The sequence below is a fragment of the Strix uralensis genome, chromosome 23, assembly GCF_047716275.1.
Source record: "Strix uralensis isolate ZFMK-TIS-50842 chromosome 23, bStrUra1, whole genome shotgun sequence".
Lineage (NCBI taxonomy): Eukaryota > Metazoa > Chordata > Aves > Strigiformes > Strigidae > Strix > Strix uralensis.
The window spans coordinates 4,268,246-4,283,143 of record NC_133994.1 but is presented as its reverse complement, the minus strand read 5'-3'; the positions used below and the strand labels follow the sequence as shown (position 1 = coordinate 4,283,143).

Genomic DNA, 14,898 nt, shown 5'->3' with positions numbered 1-14,898 from the left:
GGTAACCATCTGATTTTTCCCAGGGAAACGAAATATGCCTGTCTGTGATTTTTAAAAACAAAGCAACCCCCCACCCAGGCAATACTTTGAGAGGCAATGCAAGCAATTAATGGTGTCAGAAGACCCTAGGAGGGTGAAGTGGTGAGTGACTGAGGGCTGGACTGACGCAGGAACGGCTGGGTGGGTAGCTGGATATCTGGGGAATAGAGGGTTATTGACTCAAACTCCAGCTGTGTTTCATTAGCTGGAATCATAACCCACAAAATTAATCTTTAACAATGTATAAAGGGAAGGGAGTCCTAATACATGAGGCAGTTTGGCAGTGCCCTCAACACTCACCCTTGTAAAGGCTTTGGAGAATTGCAGGAACATTTTACTTTCTAGTTGCATTAATTAAAGAGAGGGTAAGTGATACTCTGTTCTCCACCCTCCCACCGTCTATCCAAGGGGGGGGGAAATCCCTGTGTTATGGAAGGTAGGTGCAAGCTCTGAAGAGGTTTCCTCTGAGCTGAGTCAGTGTTTGTCCTGAAAGCAAACATCTTTGGCTCCTCTCCAGCACGGAAGAGGTTGTTGGAGGGTTTGTTGCAGGGTAGGGGAGAGCACCTGTGCAATAACTCCGCAGCGGCGTTTTGGCTGGCTGGCTATATTTCACCCACAGATGTATGTGTTGAGAACAGGTCCTCAGTGGGGATCCTATGTTCCCCCTGCTCTCAGGGGTATAATCTGTTCCTTACACCACCTTCTGTCTGTAATCCCTGGGCCGGGGAGCTGGCAGGCAGGCAACCTGGCTTTGCTGGGCTGAGCTGTAAGACATATTTAGCGCTACAGATACTTCATCTTTTTGCTGGGGGTACTGCACCTGTACTAACAGCTGTTGGCTCTGCAGCTATAGAAAATGCTCCTTCTGACCCATTGGCCAAACCAGCCCTACTAGTTCAAGCAAGCCAGCTGGCAAAGCACACCTTCCCCCTTTTCTTCATGTGTGTAAAAATGGAGTTATTTAATGGAGGGAACTAGAGTCCTAAGCCTGGCTCTGGCAGCGGGTGACCATTGGCTGGATTGTCTTCCCAAGCATCAGACATCCCAAAGAATGCCAACAAATTGGAAGGCAGTTTTCTTCTTAAAATATCCAAATCTTCTTTGAGGGTTCGTGGTTCAACATCAGCATCCCATTAATGTATGAGATCACTCTGTAATGACACTGTCAGACAAATACAAGCTTTTTTAAGGTGAGATTATGAGGCTTACATCAACACATCTATAAATCCTAATGTATGTCCCCATATATAGCGATGCCACTGTGATCTCTGGGTGTATTCTTGCACGTAACACTGCTCTGCTAAGTGCAGACTTCACACCCTGCCACTGTGTGCCAAGTGATTGGTGATAACCCTGAATCTGAGTGACTGCAGGTATCTCAATATACTGCTCAGCTCTGTAGGTGCATTCCTGTCCTGTAAGCCGTCTGTACTACTGGCAAAGGACTTCAGCAAAAGCCAGAGTCATAGGAATGATTCCTTAGATGGAGTGCTTCTCACAAATGAGTGGGTTTTATTTGCAGCTTGGACCAATGCCCTTTCAAGTCGGTGGAAAGGCAATTGATTGTAGCAGGTTCTGGACCAGGCTTCTGGCTACCTTTGTGCTTAGTTTAGAAGTAATGTATATCTAGTGGTGAGTGCCTCTAAACAGATTAAGAAAGTGCAATTGATTCAAAACTGACTATAGATGAACATAAAAGGCAAAATTGATTGGCTCAGTCTGTTTTAATTTTCTGGGAATGGAGAAATGTAATAAATAAATAAATAAATAAATAAATAAAATGCCCCAAACCTACTGGCAAAAATACAAAGTAAACACAGCATTGCTAGTGCTGGAATGCAGGTGTTTACGAGGGCACTGGAACCACTGTGGCCCTGGTTCCGATGTTGTCCACGTCTGGCCCCTGGTCAGAGCAAATGTAGTACAGGTCACCCGTGAGCAGAGATTGCTGCAGTTGCAGGTTCTCTTCTCCATTCATGCCCCTTCGTTTGTCTTTTAAGGGAAGAAGGTCTCTGTGTGTTAGGTGATAACTCTATAGGTACATATATATATATTTGTATATTACATATATAGGCATATATGTGTGTATATATAGGTGTATATATATGCAGCAGCTTTAGGTGTAAGGATACAGTTTACAGAAAGGCAAGAATAAGCCTTCTGAGGAGCTGGGGAAAGGGAGAACCTGTGCTCCTGGTCTGGTGGGCTGTTTCTGTAGGTTTAGTGCCTCCCTGTTTGCTGCACTCTCACTCTTGTTAGGGCTGATGAGTCCCTGGGCAGTCACTGAGACCTGGTAACTGCTCGAAGGTACCATAATGGCCATAAAATGATTTTTAGTATCTGATCAGTGCCGTTCTCTTTAGCCTGTGAAGTCACAGCAGAGAGTGAATTGCAATTATTTTGAAGTGGAAATTTGCACACCCTCCCTCCCCTCCCCCTTTAATTGTTGTGATAAATTGCAACTTCAGAAAAATATATAGAGCTTTGGCACGTTAAAGCTCATGCTGATATCAAGTCTTAGCTTTTCAGCATGACAGAAGTCTGGTGCAAATACTGGCCTACTTGGTTTTCCTTTCCTTCCCCTCACTTTTTCTCCTCCCTACTCTTCTTTTGCACTGTGCTAGCTGGAGTTACTAAGATGGCTTTAGACAGAGGGCAAGCTCTGCGCACATTCTCTGCACACACTGGAGCAGAAAAGAGGGGGCAGGGGTGGAAATGCACCTAGTACACAAAAAGTATTTAAGGGTGGGAGATGCACGATTTATATCGCGCGTTCCTCCAGGGAACAGACAGTGAGAAACCTCTTTACAAAGGGCTGTGGGAGTGGATCTCTGCTCCTGTGTAGGGGAGCCCCCAGGGGCGAGGGAAAGCATTTGCTGTTTGGCACATAGATGCTGTTGGCCCCTCACACCATAGCAATTCGCCTTGGGCAGGTGGGTCTCTGAGAGTCCCCAGCAATATTCACAATCAGGGTATTCTCCTGGGTCTGAATCTGGGTGTTTGGACTCACTACAGAGCTTGTTGCAGCTTGATCCCAGTTTTGTACTTGGGATACTCAGAGGTGTAGGAGCATTCACCTTGTTGCTTCACGTCTCTCTCAAGAAGAAAGTGAGCGTCTTTTTCCTTGTATACACGCGGTTTCCCATTTTAAGCCAGTTTGGCCCACTGCTCTTCTCTCCCTTGGGTGTCTGCTGTTCACAGACAGCTGTGTTCTTGGCTTGGACGTGCATCAGAAGGGGAAAACTGATGTGCCTCCTTGGGGTGATGCCTTCCAGATGGGTTTAGCTAATTATCACAACGATTAGGGCTCCCCTTAATGACCACAACTGGAATTTATTGACAGAGGTAAACAAGAAATTTTTGTTTTGTATTTGTGGAAAGTTCTTAATTTGTTTAATTAAAAAAACATGGGCTCTTCTATCACTTTGTCTTCCTCCATTCTCCCCTGCAGAGAGCCTGACTGGCTTTCCCAGGATGTTTTCATTTTGCCAGGTTTATTTGGAAAGTTGGAGTCGACGTTTCAGAGAAGCTGTTATTAGTTAAATGTTACCCTGCACTAACTCGACCTGTTTCACACACCTTTCTTCCTCTTGTTCCAGTCCTTGCTAAAGATATTTTTCTTTTCTATGACTTGTCCTATTGAAGGAAGTATGCCTGCATATCTGTACAAAGAATGTGCATGAAACTGTGCTTCACTTCCCCCTCACTGTGGTTCCCTTCCCAGTTTCATGATTTTGTTTGCTAAAATTTTCTGTGGGGCGATGACATTGCAGTCTCCCTGGGTTTCCGATGTACATCTTCCACTGTAAATGCTCATGTGATGGGGCTCTCTCTTGGTCAATCACAGATCAAACTAAACACCCCAAGTGCTAGAAACATGTTCTAGCGCAGTGAGAGCTAAAAACCCAACACACTCCAGGTTAGGCTGCACTAGGTGTGTATCTTCTTGTGAATCAGGCACAAAGGGTGCAGGGACAGAGCAATCTGTAATATATTCTCACTCCTTGCAGAAGATAGGAGGTTGGGATCGGGGTCACGTTGTGCTGGGTTCTGTATACAAATACACATGCAGTGAAAAAGCAGCTTTTGCCTTCTGGGAGTTTTCCTCCTGTTTATTTGTGTCTTGTCAGAAGTGAATTGTTGAGGGAAGTACATTGCCAGGACCACCTAGGGAAAGTCTACACAAGGCAGGACCTGCTGGATTCATCTGAACATGCAAATGAACAGTGAAAAGTAGCCTCAGTAATTCAAGTTGAAATTAATGTGGACTGTTCACTGTGTGAGAGACAAACCTGCTGCTGGCTGGCCTAGGCAGTTTTCTCCTTGCAGTAAAAAGCGTTCTGGATTATCTGGATCACATCTTCCCTGGGCTACTGGCAAAGGTTTAATTTAACCTATTCTGCTATGTTAATGTGCAACATTTGGTAGGAAATATTCTGGAGAGAGAGATTGGTGCCTAATTCTGCTGCCATGTTTCCTATTGGCGTGGATGAGACGCGAGCTAGGAATGAAGAGGTGGGGAGAGGCTGGAAGTGCGTGACTTCAATATTAGAACTGGAAGAACTAGATATAGATAAGCCTCTGCTGAGAAGTCTTTTGCAAAACGAACGTAGCCTTTGCCCACCCAACATACCAGTCTGAAGCCTGCGATGACTAACAGCATTGCCTTCGCAGGGCAGCCATTTGAGAGGAGCTGCTTGGTTCTGGGTTGCCTAACCAAATTCTTGTTTTCTTCTCTTTTCCTTCCGCCCTTTCCCATTCCAACTAATTCCATCCTGTGCCAGAACCGGGGTCGCCTGGCAGAGAAGAGGACAATCCCCTTACCTCCAACCAGGATCCCGAAGAAAGAGCTGACCTCAATTTTCTCGCATAGCGACGACAGCGAAGAGAGTGATAAGAGCAATGGTCAACACCCTGAAGTAAAGCAGGAGGAGGATCTCCATATCAGTATCATGAAAAGAAGGTACGTTCCTGCCAGGGAATGCTGCACTGCAAGAGCAAAGACAGAGAAAACTGGGCAGCAGGTGACCAGCCTTTGTGGGCCAGTACTGCCCAGGCTGCCCAATGGAGTCACCTCCAGGGCCTGAAATTGAACTGCAAATGTCACGTTATAGCTCAGAAAGAGTAGCTGGGTCCTCTTTTCTACTTACTCGCTCCTGTTTGGGGTGAGGAAGGCTCTATGGGGCCTTGCACCATGGGCCTTGTGTTTGCACTAAAGGCCTCTGGATTTGCAGACTCTAAGTTGTATTTCACCCTTTGTCCAGCTTTCTGTGTCTTTGTGTCTGCTGGGGCCAATGAACAGCTTGACTAAGAAGTCATCTGTGGGCTTTTTACGTAGCTGTCTGAAAATACGCAGAGGTGTATGGGTCCACAGTCCTGCCTTTTGCTTTCAATTGTCCCTAAATCCTGATGTCATATAAACTGAATAAGTCAATGTCGGGGAACAAAGTCTAGGAAGGAGGTAGCAGCAGTGGTTGTGGTTACATGTTCTTGATTACAAGTGTCAAAGAGCATAGCTGTGCCTCACTCATCTGGAGTCTAAAAGTAGAAGTAGTGGAGTTGCAGTAGGCAAAGAGTCACTCAGATACTGGGACTTACCTCAGTACTTACACATTTTGATGGTGTCTTTCTCAGTACCATACACATCATCCTGGAATCACGCAGGGTTATAGGAAGAGGAGAAAGGGTTGTCCTGAGGTACATCCTGGTAACTGTCACTTTGTATGTCCCATGTATGGTTTCAGTGCCCATAATATTCAGCTGCAAAATTTTGGGTTCTCTCATCCCTCTGAAAAAAGATGATGTTTAGAAGACCTGTAACTACAGGAAAATAAATACCTAAAGGCACTGTGTCTCAGCCTCCCATGCATATCATTGCAACTCATCTTGATTGTCATCTTCCTCTGATGCATAAAATCACTCAGATTCTAAGACAAGCCCTATAAAAACAGAGGAGTGGAAACCGAAGGCATGTAATTGCTTTTCTTATGTTTTATGTGTTCCTTGCTCCTGAGTAGATAAGCTATTTCCCCCCTTGCCTTCCAACAGATGCTGGTACATTCAGCAGCTGTGAGCTTGAAAGTAGGGAGACAAAACAGTAACCAGCTCTTCTCATAAAACCCGCCTGTAATTAAAGTCTGGGTTTATCATTGCAGCTGTCCAACAGCCATGTTCAAGGGTTATCGCTTGGAAATGAAAAGGTGTCTGGGGAATGCGTCTGCACTGTGCGTGTGCACAGGAGCCACAGAGGAGAGGGAACCCTCCTAATCAGTTTTGGTAAACTGCCCTTCTTCTCCTGCCCCCTTTAATTATGCTTTTAATTCTGCAAAATTATAGTGCTAGATTGCCTCATTAGGAGGGAGAACAACATGATAACTATATAATTGATATGCTGGGCCCCCCAAATATAAAGTGCTCTTATCTTAAATCTTTAATTACTGTAATTGCTTTGCCTTGTTTATTAGGAAATGGAGAAAAAATACTTAATAGTTATTAGCCAGTGGTCCCTCAGCTTACCATTTCTGTGCTTCTCAGTACTTCTCAATCAGTTTGTCTGAAGGTCTCTTGTTTAAGCTTTGTCTTGATTTCTTAGAGGAGTGCATGGTTCTTACCAGGTAGGTTAGACTTTAATTGCTTTTGTACAGTTGTTCTCCTTTTCATTTTCCTGGGAGCTCTAACACAGTGTGTGAGGGAAAAACTAGAATAGCTGGGGCAAACAGGGGCCAGGCAGCACTTGTGATGAGTGCAGGAATAACAGAAAAAAGAGCATGTAAGTCAGTGCTTGGCACCCAGGCAGGGAACATCTACCGCTCAAATCCCTCAGCATTTCCAAGCATTTTGTCCCTTGCAAATGGGTCCCCCAGCCCTCCTGTCCCAAAGAGGGGGAGCACTGGCCATTTCCACCTGCTCGAGAGTGGTGAATGGGAAGCGACCTGGCCCCGCTCTTGCCCAGTGCTGCTGCGGGGAGCAGGCTCTGGCTCTGTTCCCAGTGTCATTAGCAGCCCAGGGACTGGGGTGGAAGGTGTGATGGGGCTGGCTCCAGAGACAGCAGCAGCAGCAGAAAGGCTAGACAGCTCGCAGACGTGACAGCTGGGGCCCGGCAGAGACAGTGCCCCATCTGCTTTCTGTTTTTAATTCACCTGTTGTATCCTCCCCGGTTGGTGGTGGATTGGGCTGAGGTTTTATGGTCTCCCACTGAGAGGGAGAAATAGGTTAAACTGTGATAGTAGGAAAACAAGGTCAGGGCCTGAGCAAACCTGTGTTTTCCTCTTGTACCCCTGGATGGCCCTCGTGCACACCTTCATGCATTTACTATTATAAACACTTGCATTATTGCTTTGAACATTGTTGCCTTTTCTTTTTTCTCCTATTCCTGGTTTCCTTTATATTGTCTGCTTCCTTCCATTGTTGGCATTGTTGCTTTCTGCTACTTTGAGGTCTGGGCATCGGTGAAGAAAAGACTCTAGGGATTAGAATAGGAGTCAGAAGCTTAGTTTCTTGACTAGTCCTTCACCCTAGCCTTTGACAGTGATTTCCTCTGTGATCGTAGGCAATTGCCCACGGTGATGGCCTTCAGAGGAGGTCTGAGGCAGAGAAAACCCACCTCATTATGTTCTTGCAGTCCTAGAAAGGAGCAGAGACCTGTAGCTACCACTGAAGTCAGTGCATTTCCCTGCATGCCAACTCATCTCACAACCAAGTCCTTGCAAAACCGTGTCGCTTCGCTGCCGTGCGCATATGTAATGAAGTTAAGGAAACCAAGCCTCGTGCTGAGGTGAGCTTGGCTCATCTGCTTTGAAATCCAGGTGACCCAAGCTTAAAGGTGAATGTTTTCATCTTGTAGTGAGACCCCTTGAGTCCTCTTTAGCCTGCTTTGCAGGGCGTGCTAAGTAGCCTTTGTGTGATGCCTCTTGTCTGGAAGACAGAGGGTTTAAAATCTTGTCTCACGTAACCAGAGGCATCTGCTGAGCTTGATACCGTAGCTTGATACCCAGACTGTAAGCACTCAGCTCTGAAGATTATTGGGACAGCACTGCAGAGGAAAATCCTTTTTCTTTTGATCAGATTTCAGGTTCCTGAAAATCTTGCTCTTTTACAACATTGTCTACATGCAACAGTGGCGTTGCCATAATTACTATGGTTTGGTTAAGTTGTACTGTCTCCTGGTGAGAGTGCTTGTCTGGCTATGAAAATAGTTTTTCCTATTTGGGGAAAAGAGAATCAGTATAGGGCATTTCTGTACCGATACACCTATGTCACCTGGATGGTTATTTTAGTCATAATAATACTGGCATAGCTGAACTGGTACAAGAACTATGTCGAGCAGACTTCAGTTAGAAACTTTGGCTTCCTGAAGCCTTTTTCCTTCTTGCAGACTATTAACTAAGCTGCCTCTCCCCCAGCAAGCTAAACCTAAAGTTATGCCAGACTGGTTTTTTTGTTACCACTCTCTGGTTTATCCTAGACACAAAGTAAGCAATGCAGAGGAAGTTTGAGACTACAAATTCCATTGCTCTGCAATAGTTTGGGGAGCATTAACTTCCTTACACTCCCTGGGAGATTCCAAGTGACATTGGTAAATGCATTACCCCAGGAACAGCCTGTGAGCTTTTTCACACTGAGGTTCAAACTGCATTTAAGGATCTCCGTTATGCTGTCCCAAGAATCTCTAAAACAGTGGAAAGCCGGAGAGTAAGGTTCAGCTTTCACAGTGAGATCCTCACATGCTGTTGGATTCAAGCCCAGCATTGTCTTGTGGGTACATGAATTTAATTTCTATCTTAAAGGCTGGCCTTTTTCTTTAGCATGGGAGGGAAAGAGGGGAAATGTAATGATAGCACCTGAGATTTGGCAGGGGAGGTTAGGAACTGCTCGTGCACAGCTTTGTCTAAGTCCCCAGCAAAATATGGTGGCATGGCTGATAATAAGAGGCAGTAATACTTAAGCACCTGTTTAAAATGGTGAAAGTTTTTGACCTGACCTGTCTCTGAAGGAGCCCTTGTGGGATGTCAGTAAATGTGTACACTGGATGAGTAATGAGCAGGATAGGTGCAAATGGACATGTATGGCGAAAATGCCTTTGAAATTCTTTTATTAAAAAAAGAGGATTGGGAGCAAAGGTAGGAGCAGATTGTACAATGAGAGCACACAGCGGGCTGGGTTCCTTGCCAAATATTGCTGTGAAATAAAAGCCATTTTTAGGAGAAATAACAAAAGTAGTCCTGTAACAGGGTGTCTGTGCAACGAGAAGCAGATTTCTGGAGAACCTCATACTACCCTTAAGTCCTTCTTCCTTTTTTCATGTCACTGTCGCCCACACCCCCAAACCTTCTCTGGCTGTGTCAGTTGAATGGCCCTGGTGTCTAGCACCTGGCATGGGGTTAATGTTATTTCAAACCAGAGGAGAGCATTTGAAATGAAGGTGCTTATTCAAGGAATGGTGGAACACTGTCTCCTTGCTCCTATTCCCACATGAACATGGATAGAGTCCAGAGAGGGGCAAGTTGCTCTCTCCTGTCCCCCAGCATCCCTCACCTCGCAGACCAGCTTTACAGCATTCTCCTCACTCAGCATCCATTTTCTAATAGCAAAATTACTGACCTCCACTAAGCCTTAATGGTAGTGGCTGTCAGCCTTTCCACTGCCTGCCTTTCTAAGTGGAAAGCTATTTCTTATATCCCATAAGGCTGCTGCTCTTTGACTCCCTAATTGATTGAAGATCAAACCCAAGCACCCCCCCATTATATTTGTCACATGCACCTGCTTGTAATTCAGATCCACGAGGTCCCAGTGCCTTCTCAGCTGATGTGCAATGTGCACAACACTGCCTTTACCTTCTTGTTCTTGCTTGGCCTCCTCCTCCAATGCTCCCAAACGGTCCAGCCTGGTGCTGCCCTGGGATGAGAGCTGTGTGATGTCCTGGTGGAGCTCAGTTTCATGGCAGGATATGCCACACAACACTGCTTTTCGCCTGCTGCCAAAGCCAGAGCGTGTCTGGGGTCCAGGCTAAGCTGACAAGGCTCTTCCAGGCAGCATACGACTGAAGAGAGACTAGAGACATGACAGAGCAGGGCTCTGGGCTCCAGCTGTGAATCAAGCTCTTACATTAGATTCGACAGCCCTTCTTCTAATTGCCAGGACTCAAGAGAAGGAGGGAGGCAGGGCCCCTCTTGTGGCTGGAGACATATTTTGCTGCTTTATGACACTTTTTTCACAGCTTCCACTGGTTATTTTCTGTGAGTCCCCTCTTCCTTCCTCTGCAAGCCTTTATTTTCTCTTCTCCTTTCTCTTTCCTTCCTCCTTCCCCCTTTTTCTCTGAACAATGCGCCACTCAATAACAGTCACCGTATTCAATAAATATATTAAAGATCCCTCTGGGAAGCAAAGGCTGCACTTGGTCTAGAGTGCCAGGAAGCATGTCATTGACCTAATGAGGACATATATTTGAGGAGGGAGAGAGAGAGAAAATGGCTACTTACTTCTCAGGGATGCTGCAGGATAAAATATAATAAACAGCAAGAAATCCCTTCTTGCTCAGGAAGGAGATATGAGACCAGAAAGAAAGGTGAAGTGTGAGAATGAAAGCAAATGAAATCTTGACTCACAAGTGCTCTTGGCTGCTCTCTGTATCTCCTTGTATCTGACCCTTGCAACATCAATTCCATGGTGGAGAATAGCCCAGATGCCCAAAGTCCAAGTCTCAGTCTTGCTGCAGTTTTAAGGCCATTCTTCCAGCCATCATGGATGAGGTTTCCTGGAGGAGCCTGCCCCTGTTCATTGCCTGCACAAGCTTCTTAATGTTGGCTGCCTGAAATAACGTGGCATGGATATAGGGAGCCTGTGGAAGCAGTGATATATGGGGAGGAGAGAGGAGCTAGCTCTGACCATCCACCCAAGCAGCCTGCAGGATGGCACCTGCAAAATCTCTTCCCCAACTGCCTACCTGCAGCGTTGCGATTGGCATCGCACAGGCCTCACCCTGTGCCTCAGTGCTCTGGGTGTCCATGGAAGATGGTGGTACCTGGGCCCTGACCAGGGCACTCTTGAGTTCCCAGTGACCGTGGTGGCGTTGGGCTCTGCCACTTGAACAGGAGTCCTTAGCTCCCCCTCTCACCAGCACTGTCCCTTCAGTGCCATCTTCTAAACCAGAGGATGGGGGGGAACCTTGTCAATATTTTTCTCTTCTCTGTGGCCTTGCCTGTGCTAGAAAATCGAAAGGTACAAACTCCATCCAAAGGAAGTGTTGGTCTTATAATTAAATGGGAGCAGAAAGGGCCAGTTGTGGGTAAGAGATGGGGCTGTGATGGGTTCTCTTTCTGGCAGCGGTGACCTGTTCCTCTAGCTGGATGCTGCCCAGTATTCCCCGCACTTCGTGGCACGTGTACCAGTTACTGCAGCACGCACCTGGGCCAGCAGAGCCAGCCAAAGGCAGCAGCAGAACACAAGCTGGCCACGGTGCAGAGACTCAGCTGCAGAATGAGGTTGTTACTGCCCCTGGAGTGATGAGACGTTGGGGAGATGCCTGACTCACTCCGTTGGCCTCTTCCACGGCTGCCACTCTGGTGTTGAAAGCTTGCAGGGACTGCTAGGGTGAAAAAGAAATGACAGGGAAGGAAAGAAACAACTTAAAAATTAAAAACTATCCCAGCTGCTCTCCATTATTTTGCCAGCTCTGTCACTTTCTTTTCTGGGCTGGATTCTCATTCCAGTCCAGGCTCCAGAGATGCCTTGAATAGCAGCAGTCCTTCCTGTTAATTTTTTTTGGATTCACATACGTATATAAGCAACTTCATCCTTTGCACAAACCAAACCCTGACATTCTAGTCCTTCCTTGCTGAAGTGCCTTGACACAGCAATTTGTTAACTCCCCCAGCTTGTGTACCCCCCTGACTGCCCTCCCCGCTCGCGAAGCCGTGCAGGGCGCCTGTCCCTTTCTGTTGCTGTGGGGCTCATCTGGTCATTTTTATTGAACGCTTTCAAACCGATCACACCGTGTCTGAGACCTTGTGTGGGTGAGGAGGTGGGAGAGACAGTGGCAGCTGTAGCACCTTTGCTTGCCATGGTTTTTATTTTTTCCCCCTCCTTTCTGTTATTAATTTGTAAAGGAGTGGCTCCTGCTCACCACTCCTTTATACAACCCAAGGACGGGCTTGTGTAGCTGATAGTTTGCAAATTATTAGTAATTTCATTTCAACTGGATGAATAACCCGTTAAAGCAAGACGTACATTAGCCTCAGAAATCTAATTGGTGATAACGGCATAGAGATGTGGAATGAGTGCTTGGTTCTGCTCCCCATTGCCCCCTCCCTCTCCCCCCCCCAAAGATAATTAGAATTTAATTTCATTCTCACCTATTCATTTGTCTAAATATGGGTGTTTAATTATCCATCTCGGCAGATAGATGTTTCTGCCTTTATGTGGATCCGAGCTATTCCTTTGGTATGAGGTTTTCCCTCCCCCCTACTTATAACTCTCTGATACAGCGTTCTTATACTTTGAAGTTTAGCTGTGCTAAGTCTCATTATGAGCCATGCCTTCGCCCGACACTCAGGATCACTATCTGCAGTCTGCCCATGTCAGCAGCTGCAACAGACCATGAGAAGTTACATTTTATGGAAGGCTGAGAGTTTAATTTAGAGACTGAACCCAAGTGGAGAGCTGGGAGCTGGATTCAGATCAGTTTACCTGGAAAGTCCAAATGTGTCCCAGAGTTTGACCAAACTTCAGTTCATGGAAATTTTACTCAGCGCCCCAGTTTGGCCTGTCCTTTCCAGAAAGCTTTCAAATGTTGTCTGAATTTTAGCTTTGAAGAACAACTGTTATTGCTATAAACTCAGTAGCTGGGAAGTACCTATTCCATTTCTATTTGCAAATAAAATGTCAGGAATATGGAAAGCGGGGATAGGTTTTCTAAACTGTTACATATGAGGAAGAAGAAAAATATGAAAAACCGGGTACGTGTGGAACTGCTAAGCACAGTTCTGAGCACAGCTTTATCGGTGGAAGTTAATATCTACTAAAATCTAACAATCCCCTAAAAGAACTACTCAGAGAGCCACCAGGCTCCCTTTCTGAGCCAGTCTTGCAGGAAGAGCACGCAAGGTATGCTATCACATTAGTAAAACTTGCAGCAGCATCATGTCTTGGATGTGAAATTATTTCCGTGCTAAGAGTTGTTTTCAGCTGATTTCTGAACTAGGCTGAAGCAGGGGCACCCATTCAGGAAAGCACTTAAACAGACACTCAAGCCTGAGTTAAGTCCCATTGACTTCACTGGTCATGCTTAAGGGTTTTCTGGCTCAATTCAGAGCACATTCAAATCGTAAGAAAGGCTCTCTTTTACTTCAGCAGGTTTTAGATTAGGCTTTTTCTGCAGTCGGATCGTTTTCAGCTACACACTGTCGCTTTTCCTAGTTGAGGACCGAGGCAGGAGTGCTATAGGGTACACAAAATATGCCAGAGTGCATTTGGCCTCTGCTACTTGCCATATTTGCAGCCACTTCTGTTTAATGCTTTTGGGAACCGACATCTGCAGGAGCTGATTTATACGCACAGCTAGGAACCAGCATGTTCCCTGGCAGATGCTGAGAGATGTGGGAGTGGGTTTGTGCAACGATAGGGGCTTGCTTGCCAGTTTGGTCTCAAATGACTGGGGTTCCCATCAATCACGCTGACACCGAGGAACAGTGCTGGTCATAGACCTCCTCTGCGTGGCGGGGGAGATCGGTGCTCCCTGGTATCGAGTGGAGTCACCACACCACAGAAGGTCAAGCCTTAGCCCTCTGGGTTGGTGTAGAGACTGTCTAATAGCAAGGGGAAAAAAAAACCCAACAAAAAACCAACACCCTTGGCTGCTCTGTCTTAATTTAGGATATTGTTCATCTAGAATCTGCTGTTCCTGCTTGTCAGCAGCAGAGTGACAGAATATGTGAAATTAATTTCCGAGGTGGGAAATTGCTAATAATTTATTTACAGCTGGGGTGGGTGCGGAGGAGGGAATACGGTACAGATGTATTTGGGTTTTCTTCATAAAATGTCAATGCTTAGCTCTTTCTGCTTCCTCTGAACGTGTCCTATTAGTTGAGACAACACCCTGCAGTCCCTACATCTATTAAGGAGACTGCATGCAGCAAGGAGAAGGTCTCACTGCTGTGTAGCTCACCTGCAGGTCTCACTGACAGCAGCGAGTCCTGCTGGGGACACTCAGCACTGCCCTGTGTGTGCAGGGGGGCTCGTCACAGCACCCCCCAGCTCAGGAGGAGGCAGTAGCTGTGGGTGAGAGCTACGGCAAGGGACTCAGAGAGGACCATGGGTGGGTTGTCATGATGGAGCAGATCTTTTTTAAGCAGCAAGAGATGCAGTGTTCAGCATGTGCCATTGACCTCTCTGTTTGTTTGTTAACAGGATACACACCCACTGGGATTTAAACATCTCCTTCCGAGAGACCTCTTGCAGGTACCATTTTGGGGCACCCTCTTTGTATGGTAGGCTAAGAGTTTATGATATGTTACTGGCAAATGGATGCTCTTAGATGTAAATGAACATTTCTAACTGTCAGTGCTGTGGGGTTTTTTCTTCCTCCTTTGTTCCTCTTTCTCCCCTTGCCACATATCCTTTCTTTTGTTTTTTATTTTGGGGAAAGTTGTCTGGGGGGGAAACAGTCTCTTTTATGTTGGAAGAGAGAATTGATTAGACTGGTAAAGAAAGCCCATTATTGGTTTTGATACTTTTACTCTGGTCCCTTTTTGGAAGAATGCAAGGTTGGGGTGGCCCAGATCTGTTTCCTGACATGAGGGACCTGGGAGTCTGCATCTCATTTGCAAAAGCAATTCTTTGCACAGAACGCTCATTGAAGGCCAA

At 46.1% G+C, this 14,898-nt stretch overlaps 1 protein-coding gene across 7 annotated transcripts in view; it reads left to right on the top strand.

Moving 5' to 3' along the window:
- SAMD11 (sterile alpha motif domain containing 11) overlaps window positions 1-14,898 on the top strand; it is a 175,101-nt gene that overhangs the window by 82,481 nt on the left and 77,722 nt on the right. For all 7 annotated transcript variants that reach the window (XM_074893298.1, XM_074893295.1, XM_074893299.1 and 4 more), the window contains 2 exons: window positions 4,824-5,002; window positions 14,443-14,493. In XM_074893298.1, coding sequence (XP_074749399.1) covers window positions 4,824-5,002; window positions 14,443-14,493 — 230 coding nt within the window. The remainder of the gene's footprint in view (window positions 1-4,823; window positions 5,003-14,442; window positions 14,494-14,898) is intronic.